This window comes from Poecile atricapillus, chromosome 4, assembly GCF_030490865.1.
Source record: "Poecile atricapillus isolate bPoeAtr1 chromosome 4, bPoeAtr1.hap1, whole genome shotgun sequence".
Classification (NCBI taxonomy): Eukaryota; Metazoa; Chordata; class Aves; order Passeriformes; family Paridae; genus Poecile; species Poecile atricapillus.
The window spans coordinates 48,656,530-48,667,484 of record NC_081252.1 but is presented as its reverse complement, the minus strand read 5'-3'; the positions used below and the strand labels follow the sequence as shown (position 1 = coordinate 48,667,484).

Genomic DNA, 10,955 nt, shown 5'->3' with positions numbered 1-10,955 from the left:
TCATGTCCTGTCTTCCGAAAACTTTGAAGCTGCTTTGGTACCTGCCTTTAACAATACTATAAGTATCAGCCTGGGAGAGGGCAGGCGTGGCTGCACTGCTGGCTGGAGTATGAAAAGAACCAGAAGAAAGAAAAACACCTCCCCCTCTTGGTATGAGAGTGGAAGGAAGAATGCAGAATAAAATAAAACTCATTATGAATATCCAATTTTAAACATTTAATAGTGCACATATTGAGTATATTCTGTACAGACATCTATAGCAAGTTAAACATTTTTCTTTCTCTCGCGTAGATCATACTCATGTAAAGCACATTTACAATAGAAAACATACTTGAGGTACAAAAACCCAAAAAGAATATCTGAGGTATAAATACAGGTATATTTTAAATAATCTTTATCATGCTTAATCTATGTTTGACAGTACACTGTGGGCAAGTATACATGTTTACAATAGAATGGTATGTACAACATACAATTTTACAAATTCAAAAGTGTTTGATGTAGAAGAATATACAAGATTTTCCTACTCATGAGGAACATTGTAATTGGAAGTACTACATTATTTGCCATTATAAAAAAAAATCTTCATCAAAAAGCTTAAAATAATACTGACAAGGGTAAAAAAGTCTCAGTCAAGATTCCATCTTGCAACTCATTCATACTCTAGCCACAAAATACATTTATCACTTAATACTGCACCTTGAAAGCAAATCTTTACCTTTACAGTAAAACCTACAGAAAGACAACTTTCCAGAGGACCTCAGGACTTCCTACAGTTCATGTAAGTTGATTCTCAAGAAGTGGAAAATTTCCCAAAGGGTTTAAAACACAACAAAACCAAAGACAAAACTGCACCCTCCTTTCTGCCCTCAATATAACCCTCCAAACTGCTCACATGCAGGTTCTGCTCATGTTAACACACAGCTTTTAGGAAAACAGGCAAGGAGGGGTGAGTAAGGGAAAGAGTTTGCATGACTCTCCCTAGTCAAGCCACCCCAGCTGCTGCTGCAGGAGTCCTGCCACCTCCTGGCACCACAACTCCAGTGTTGACCTTTATCCTCTTGAGTCACTAGAATACAATAAAATATATAAAAGCTCATTAAAACACCTATAGATAACTCAGGTAGGAGTAAAAGCAATGGACATTTTTGTTTTTTAACAACTGATGTTATTGGCTCTCCTCACCATTGCAGACATTTCATTTCTAAGCTGCTACATTGCTCAAAGGTGTATTTTCTTAAATAAGCTTATAGAAATGCTCATCACTCCTAAAAGATCATCTGGATAAGGAGTGGACAGTAGCTGAAGCAAGCCTCTTGTAACATCTGCTTAGGGTTTTCAACTAGTTTAGAGCTGAGGAAAAGGCAGAACTAGCACATTCAAAGGATAGCTACTCCTGGTCCACAGGGGAGTCCCATTCTAGGTTGAACTGTATCCAGCATAATAAAATCCATTCTGGTTGCCTATCAGTGTACCAGACACATTTCAAATTCAACTTCTTCTATCCTTTCAACCATTAACACACTCATTCACACTTTAATCTCTGTGCAAACCTTTCTCTGCTTATCTCAGTGAGAACACATTGAAGAGTACCAACTATTCCAGTGGATACACCAGTCCCTCAATGCACTACAAATAAAATGACATGAGTATGTACATAAAGCTAAGTATTTCACATGGGAATGATGAGCCTTCACCATATTTCATAATATATTTTGCATTTAAAGAAATTTGCTTCTCAGAAGCAATTCAAAACATCTAATGGTATTTTTTTTTTTAATTTTTATTTTTTTGCACAGTTCTCCTATGTATTCCAGTCGAGGCCTACACTATAGACCTTACACAGACAGGAAGCAGCTTTAAAGTGTATGGTATGGCCACAGTCCTATAGCAATGCTCACAGTCAAGTTCTCATGCTGTCATCCCTTCATGACACGACTTGCAGGTGGAACACAGGTCTGGTCTGCAGCACGCAAGTCTCAGTTTTGGGCAATGTCTATGTTGCTGAGGTGGGGAGTGCATGGCTGCTCTTCTTCAGTAGTCACCTGGATTTTACTTCCTTGCTCTCAGGACTCTGCTGACTGAAAGAGTCTCGTATCTTAACAACTTCTGACGCACACAAGTGTCCGAAAGACTTGGTGTACCAGTCTGGCATGTGGCCCCTGTTGCATAGAGAAAAAAGTAATGATGAGGAAGGTACTAGAGACTTTGTATGTATTTTCTTAGTCACAATCAAATCTGTGTCTAGCTGGTTAAATGTCTGACTAGGAAATCTCCTTAGTACTGGTTACTGTGCAGCTCAACCCTACTAATATATAGATTTGCTCAAAAACAAGTTTGCTGCACTAAGGAAAGGTTATGGAAAGTTTTGTGACAACCTGGCCCTGTTTACAAACTTAGTATTGAAATTAACTTGTCCTTGCATCCAATATGACTGTCAGAGGAAAGGCTGGGGTTGTATACCAATATGATGGTGGAGCACATACTGGAGGCTTCTAATGCAACAACTACACCTGCTGCCAGACGTGCACTGAAGCCAGCTTTCTGTGACATCTCAGAGACCCGTGTGCTTGCCTTTGGGAAGGATGTACTACTACTGGCCAAGCTAAAGTCTGTTGAACCATCTAAGTTTTCCACTGACCACACTGAAACTATACAAGAAAAGTTACCACCTCCAAAGGAAATGGACAAACAAAATGGAGTTTCCTACCTTAAATCAATTCTGCACATGTAGGTAAGTTTTGATTTTCCTGACCCGCAGGGCTCAATCAGATACCTTGACAGGAGCACATTGACTCTAACACCTGCCACAGGAGCCCGGTCATGGTCCACTGAGGTTGCTAGAAGCACACAGGCTCCTTTGGGGAAGTTTGTCCTCCATGTTCTAAGAAAAAAAGAAGAAAATCAAAAATCTTTTACTTGACAAACAGTAATTCAAACATCTAATAGGAATTCAAATTAGGCACAAATAGATATTTACCAATGTAGTTGATTTTATAAAGAAATAAGTAAGGTTGCTATATGTGTAGGATATAAACATCATTGCATATTAATGTCTTACCTTAAGACAACGAAGTCCCTGGCTGGGTGAGGTGCCATGCTGTTCTGGACATACTGGTATATATCTGTCTGGCTATCCAAAGGCTCAATTACTTTTGACTCTATAAGATCTTCATCCCAAAGATGCTGCTCTTTAAGTAAACGATTTAAAACATCCTCTGGTGTAGCTGAGATTTCAATGGTAGTTTTCCATAATCGAAGTGGAGGACCTTCACACACCTGGGGAAAATTAGCAGAGTCCTTAATTTTCCTCTTCCTTACACTTTCTTTTTCAAGTTAAGAATCTTACTGAAACACTTCTCCATCTGCTAGTTCTGAGCTCTACAAGATCAGAGATGAGAAATTTCTTTCTAACTGCCTGCACAGTGACTCAGCTTGTTAAGGCTTTGCATGTGTGAGTGAAGGCATGTAAATTCAATACAGTGAACATTCCTGGGCTGGATAAACAGAAGAACACAAATCAGAATGCACTGGCAAGCTACTGCTGAAAGACATGGTGTTTTTATATGGTGTGCAACTGCATCAAAAGACCAAGATTTTTTTTTCTAGTATCTATCTGCACAGTAAAGATGTGTATTGAACCCTCTGTAATATCCTATGTCACAAGTGAGAGTGAGCTAAAGCCAGAGCTGTGCTGTGAGTGACAGGGTTCATACCTTCTTGTACGCCAGCTCTGCTTGCTCTGATGTGGAGCAGCTGACCCAGCCTTTAAACTTCTCCTTCATCTCCTTTAGCAAGTCATCCACGCAGTCCTGGAGGTAGCAGTGGTAGTCAGAGGGCTCAGTGTTGCAGCTGCTGCCCCGGAGCTCCTCCAGGCTGAGGGGACGCAGGTCCTGCTCCGTGTACGAGTTCCGACCCCTGCTCATTTCCTCTGGTATCTGAGGGTGACAAGGGTGAAATCATCCTCTTGCAGCTCTCTCCCCTGATCACTGTGTTAGTCTAGCAGCTCAACAGCCACAGGGACATGTGTATGTTAGTTTTTTAAGTGATGGGATGTGTGTGTGTCAGCTTAAGCACTCGATTAAGTCTGTGACTTTGATTTAACTCAAATTAGTTTCTGTTTCATGGGGTGTCTTATTTTATTCTGTGGAGTATCCCCCCTTTACTATACAACTAGACTCATTCCCACAGCACAGTTTATCCTGCAAACTGAAGGAAGAAGGGAACATTGTCAGCTGCAAGAAAAGAGACAGACACGTCTTCAGTTGAGAGCTCTGAAAAGATTTGATGACAGTGAGGAAAACCAGGGCTCAACTTGTCTGGTTCTCCATCGCAGGCCCTAGAGGGAGCATGCTTTAGTTCCTACAGATCCTTCAACCTATGGTTTGACAGTGCTACATTCCAGGATGCTTTTGTGGCCTGTCTTGCTAACTCTTGGGAATTTAAGTATAAAATGAGCACTGAAATTCCTGGAAATAGCTTCTTGCTTTGTAATTAGAGCTGAGGTTCACAGACCCTCATGGCTGCACAATAAAAATTTGAAAATGTGTTCCAAATGCAGCTTGGGTGCAACAAAAATGTGCCAAACCCCACAACTGCCTCCTGACTTGAGAGCACCAGCACCAACAGAACAACTCTCTTCTCTTCTGGCACCACTTCTAATTCAGGTATGCACAGAGATCAGGATGCAAAGGTTTTTAAAAAAGCTATTTTAAACTTCATAAAAATAAGAGACATTCCTAGCTTTTCATTATACAGCCGATCTAAGACATCCTAATCAATATTCCACCCATCAGTTGTGTAAACAGGTGTTTTACCTGAAAGAGTTTCTTGCATTCAGCAATCATATGAGCTAGCCCTTGGGTTGCAGCCAGATTTTCATTTAGGTCCTTTTGATCAGGTTTGCCCAGGCTTGGTTTCCTTTGCATCACCCTTCACAGGGGAAAAGAGCACACACATACACAAATCCAGTTATTTATTGCAGAGCAAGAGACATGTTTGGGAAGAAAACATAGGATTCCCAAATCTGCTGGTGATTTAGAGCAGTGCTGCCTGGTACCAAATATTGGCATGGTGTTGCCAACTGCTCTTGTTACTCTTTCTAAGCCTTTTCTTTGGAAACAACCCTCCACCCACATTTTTTTTTTCCTTCTTATGAGCTTGTTTATGTTTTAACAAATCACCAAGAAAAGGCAAGATCCCGTAACTGTTCTACAGTTGGTGATGGGAGCTCTCTGAGGTGTGTGAGGTGATCACAGCTGGCAGGATCAATCCCAGACTGTGCCTGTTGCACATTGCTGCCAGCTGTGCTACGGGACCAGCAGCACTGAGCCCTGCTCCCAAAAACGTACCTTGGGGAAGAATTCTCTCTTTTGAGAGTGTTCAAGTGGAAGAGGGAAGGTGCTAAGCAGACAGCCAGGTTTGTTGGTGTCATCTGGTTTTCCTTCACTGCAGCTGTGACATCACTCAGGAAATAGAGAAGAATCTGGAGGACCTCCCTGTTCTCATCAGGTAAAAGCATAATGGCAGCCTTGATAGCCTGGAGACGCTGATCCTTTGGCACATCTGCATAATATTAGTAATTCTCTCATCAGCCCATTGATTTTCCACACACACAGCATGAATACATCCCAAAGCAAACTCCAGCTTCAAATATTTGACTCGAGTTTGAAGTGATTTCCTTCAGGATGCATACCATTTGTAGGAAACATGAAGGAATTTTTTTTAACCCACTAGTTTAACTACCCTCAGCTATTTCCTGCCTCATAAGAAATGCAAGCAAGAAGCTGTGCCTAGGCCAGAGTTAATTTTAGATTCAGCTTCAACAGCTACATGCTCCTGCAGATGCACTAAAAGGACAGAAGCCTGGATTCAGGCAGGGAACAAGCAAACATAGTCCAGCCAATTTAGAAGTTCTTTGGCTTGCAAAGAAATTTAAAACGCGAATGCATTTTAGAACAGGTAAACTAATTAAATAATTTAGCTAGCAAAGCTTTTCAACAGTGATGTCATAAAACATCCAGAAAGCGCTTTACCGAACAGAGAGGGTTACTTTATTGAGCAAATCATTCAAAGTCATGCGGTGGAAAAAGAAAGTCAACGCTGTGAAGCCCCATACCATTAAACAGCTCCTTGGTTACGAACAACAAACACTGGAAAAATTTGATTGTGTCTTTATATAAAGCTTTCTCCTCCAAACTTGAAAGGAACAAAAAATGAAACAACCCAGACCAGATCTGCTTCTTATAATGGGATTTCCAATAAGCCACCCCTGAAGACAACATTAGAGTCTGAGTCCTGGAGCATTTATATCATCATTAGCAGCCTACCATCCTCACTGCATGTCTCATAATACACATGGTGCTACCCAGGTACTTAATGGGTATTTGCATTGGGCTTCAGCAACTTTGTAAGGCTAGCAGGTGAGTTTAGAAAGCAGTTTTAAGCAAAAAAATCCACTGTTTTCCATGCTTTCCTCTCAATCAGCTCAGAACACATTTAAGCCACATGCATTCCAGTGTGCAGCCTGGTGCATAGCACCAAAGCAAAGGGAAAATTTGCCCTTTGCAGGGAAGCAAAATTTACAGCTGCTTTAAGGCTCTTTGCTTAACATAGAGATAATACTTCCCGACCACCTCTGGGAATTCCTCAGACCTACCGCCTGCAAAAGGAAAGGAACAGAAACTCCTGCAATGCTCTGTCAAACTTATTTTGGCTCTAAACCCACAGAGCTGCTGTTTAATATGCATGGAAGTGGAGAGTCTGATTAATTTTCTCCACAAACCTGCTTGAGAATACAAACACACACAAAAAAATGCTTGCACTGAAGAAATGGTCTGTATATTTTAAAACATCATCTCCACCTACGGAGCTCTGAAGGAAATTCCTGTAACTTTTTTGTAATTATTTATTTTTACAAGCATTGATAAAGTCCATTTTTTATGTGATTTACTCTGAACACTTTATGGTACTTATCTGTAAAGTAGCTGCAAGTCAGTAACAGAAAAGCTTACCACTTAGAGGTTGTTTTTAAAGAGTTGAGATAAAGGATAGCAAAAATGAATTATAAGAAAATAAAAATTTTTGGTAGCCTGGCCAATCCCCTCAAAAGCCCCAAACTCTGTTCATATAGTGTTCAATCTGCTTGTCTACTTAGCCACATTAAATGTGGCTTATTTTCAAACCATAATATCAAGTATACTCAAAGAAGAGAAGAAAATTTAGAGCAACTGATGAAGGACTTCTATTTGTTCTTGAACTAGAGAGAAAGATGAAATTAAACTTGTACTATAAATTGCTATAAAACGACAATACAAAAAAAATCCATTCCTTAGAGGCAGCCTGAACTGTACCAGTTACTGGAGAAAGGTAAAAACCAACACAAGAAACACATGTAGCACCCAGAGCAGCAGTGTTACAAAGTTCCACCCTTGCTGCACAAATGGCCATGCGTTACGGGCTGTAGAATCTCACTACTTACACTGGTATATCTGTAAGAAGGTCTCGGAGAGTTTGTTGGTCATGAGAGGCTCAGGGAGATCACGAAAGAATTGCTTTAACATATCCGCTACATCATAGGCAGACTGGCCGTCGTAGTTGACACTGTCTGTGGAACTCTCATTCATTTGACGCAAAGCCTGGATTCTTGATTTGACTCCAGATTTCCTAAAGAGTCCAACCTAAATACACGTATAAAAGTAAATACATTTACAATGAACCTAGAAAATCTGAAATGTAAGCATGCTCTTTAGCTTCTGAAGTATGGGCTCTAATTTTGTGGAAAGCTCTCCATGCATTAATTATCCATTTTGTCCTGTTTTGAGTCTAGTTTTTTCAGTCTGACCCAGGAACAATAAAAACGAATGGAAAGCTGGACTTTGGGTGGTGCGTGCATGTGGAAAAAGAGAATAACAAAACGTACCTGATCCAGACAGTGGTTGCGGAGGTACCGCATGGCTTGCTGAATGCTCTGGGGAAGAGGCTGCCCTGTGCGCTGCACGTTCACTTGCAGTGGTACTCCAAAGACATTCCGGTCTTTATAATCTGGCACCTTTATTCTTTTCATAAATTTTGGTACTGCCCTATTCAAGCAAAGGGAATGACACATTAAATTAAACCTCTGTTGACTATTTATCGTCTGTATTTCCAGTAATTTGGAAAGTAAGTGAAAATAAGTGAAACACTTTCAGTAACGCGAACAATAGTGACAGTATAAATTAGTTAATCCACTCAGGGCTGGAAAGGGTGAGAGGAAAGAAAACAAGAGTTTCTCTAAGAGAAAGGCTGGACATCTGGGGCAGTATGCTGCCCCTAAGTATTAATGCGGTGCTACTCCATCAGTATTAGGAGGGCGAAAGCTACAGGGTAAAACTGCAGGGGCCAGATTGAATTGCAAAAGAGTCAAAATAAATCTTGCGGTCAGTGACCCCTTATAACACTGCTTCTTTAGGTTTCAGGAAAGATGGGCATTTGAACAATGAGCTTTTGTATGTCAACTACTTGTTCTGCAAAGTCCTCAAACTGGGTCCACCACCCACCAGTGTGCAGAACAGCAGGAAACTGATGTAATACATTTGAGTTTGTCAGCTAAAAACTTCAGTTCTATAAACAACCCCTTTGAAGGACCCCCCTCCTTGTCAGCCAGTGACTTTTGTTACCCCCACCTCCCACTCCAGTTTCATTGAGAGGCCTTTCCATCTGCTTATGACTCCAAGGAAAAAGTTACTAAACACAAAGGAGTGATTTACCCCCGTGTCCCCCAGAGTATTGGTTTTACAAAGGGGAAAAAAAAGGCACTAAAATGTGAAAATATTGAGGTCATTTGCCTAAACAGGGTGGAAAGCTAATGTCCAGTGTAATAACTAACAGGACACAGTAGTCTTGAAAACAGGGAGACATTTAACATTTCAACATACAGTACAGCTATACAAACAGTGCATTGGATTTACAGCTGACTAATCTGTGGCACAGTAAAACAGAACCAATTTGTATTGCCATATAGTTAAGTTTAGAGCATTATTGATACATGTATGAATAATACTTGCTTTGTCAAAAAACATGCCAATGGAATGTGAAAAAACACATTGCGATCTCCACTGAGAATCTGAAGCATGCAGGGATAACTGGTCAATACTTATTTCTGTCTTTCAGAACAAACAACTTCTGTATTTAGAAAGACTGACATAATAACAGCCTTTGAACAGGAGGTACTTTGATGCCGAAGCTAAATACTCTCTATGACTCCTGGGGAAGGGAGGAGGCTGGCCTGTGGTAGGGACAAGCAAATTTTTATTTGCGTCCTTTGCGTCCTGAAGGTTACACAGGCTGTACTGCAGATACAATAATAAAATAGCTTTCTATTTCATTCTTCTGACAAAAAAATATTCAACTGGGTTACAAACACCTGGCCACAACAGAAATTGCTGCCTTCAAAAAACTCCATAGTTCTCCCAACCTTTCTTCTTCTCTCCATCTCGTTTGCAAGCTAACAGATTTATAGTGCCTTAAAAAGGCACTGAAAAGGGAAAACAAAATTTATAGTGCCTTATAAAGGGAAAACAAAATTTTGGCTACTGAGAATTAAGAAAAGTTTACATTATTTAATTGCATAATTACATAAATTAAATAATACAAGTATTTAAGAATAACTGAAGAAAAGTAAGCCTATTAAGATTGGCTACAATTTGTGCCACTGCTTGCTAACTGCCTCCATAACTAAGTGGTCCTTCTTTTGCTATAGATACTGAACCTCTTCCTCTTCAGAAAGCTGGTCTGTACTTCATTGCTTTGGCTCCTCATATGCCCCCATAAACACAGTTCTGAAGTCTAATAGGATTACACTTACGTAAAGGGTTAGTGATTTTAGGCCTCTCTTAGAAAACCACAAATCACTGTCAGCACATGCTGGAGGAAGAAGTGCAAATATAGAAAAGGAGAGGGATTAGATGGATGCATCGCATCTTTCCAAAGATGTGTTGCCTGGGACAAGGACAACTGTCATGCTTTCACACTCTCTATACACAGCACTATGTCCTTACCAGCTGAAGCCATGCTTGTTGGAAGGTGTGTACTTCTCCAGGAGAGCAGTCAGCTTCAGGAGAGAGTATTTCTGCAGCAGGTTCATCTGTGCCACAGACTGGCAGTTGATCTGCAGCGATGCTGAGCTGAGGCTGGGCCGGTGGGAACTCTGGAAGCTGTGCCACCTTAGCTTGTGCCTGTGGAGAAGATGGGAGACAGAGAAAGGGCAGGTTACTGAAATGTCTCTGCAAGACATGCGCAGGAACTACCACAAATGTACTGCTGAGATCCCTGCCCTTGGCTGCTGCATTCTACTGAGATTTCACAGGCATAAGCCAGCAGTGTTTCTGCCTCACCTGGTGTGATGCAGCATGGACAGGTGCTTCACGTGGAAATGTGCACTCTGAGATGACCCACAGCTCAGTGCTACCTACACAGCCTTGCTCTATCAGATATCCCCCAAAGGCTTCAATGCCCTATCCCCAAAGTCCTTACAGTACTATGGCAGTGGGAATAAAAAAACTCCTCTAAGAGAAAATAGCATGCATTTTTTACACATATCAAATAGGAACTCTGCACTTCTAAAAGTCCTATCAAGTTTATACAAGCAGCTATTGATGACTAAATGATTTGCACCACTTTTAAAGGAAAGCTGGAAAAAAAACTAGAAAGAATTAAAATCCTTGCTCTACTCACAATACAAAACACAGTCATGGTATAACTCCCAGCCGAATCTTGAGGCCACTGGAACTCCCCCAGTTTCCCACTGTGCTACAGTGATCAAGAGAAAGTAATCATGTCCCATTTTCCCCAGATTTAGTGCCCTAGCATGCTATTAGAAACAGCTTGCTACCAAAAAATGCAATTTTTTGAAACAGTCTAAAAGTCAAGGCTTTTCCTATGCACTAGATGCAAACCAGAACATACTTATTCTTGGT

At 40.8% G+C, this 10,955-nt stretch overlaps 1 protein-coding gene across 7 annotated transcripts in view; it reads right to left on the bottom strand.

Moving 5' to 3' along the window:
- Positions 1-201: 201 nt before the first annotated feature.
- The window catches only part of DLC1 (DLC1 Rho GTPase activating protein), a 214,387-nt gene continuing 203,633 nt past the window's right edge, over positions 202-10,955 (bottom strand). For all 7 annotated transcript variants that reach the window (XM_058837757.1, XM_058837758.1, XM_058837761.1 and 4 more), the window contains 9 exons: positions 10,038-10,214; positions 7,922-8,081; positions 7,481-7,679; positions 5,352-5,565; positions 4,818-4,932; positions 3,717-3,938; positions 3,062-3,279; positions 2,711-2,884; positions 202-2,162 (listed from right to left, as the gene is read on the bottom strand). In XM_058837757.1, coding sequence (XP_058693740.1) covers positions 2,042-2,162; positions 2,711-2,884; positions 3,062-3,279; positions 3,717-3,938; positions 4,818-4,932; positions 5,352-5,565; positions 7,481-7,679; positions 7,922-8,081; positions 10,038-10,214 — 1,600 coding nt within the window. In that variant the 3' untranslated portion in view covers positions 202-2,041. The remainder of the gene's footprint in view (positions 2,163-2,710; positions 2,885-3,061; positions 3,280-3,716; positions 3,939-4,817; positions 4,933-5,351; positions 5,566-7,480; positions 7,680-7,921; positions 8,082-10,037; positions 10,215-10,955) is intronic.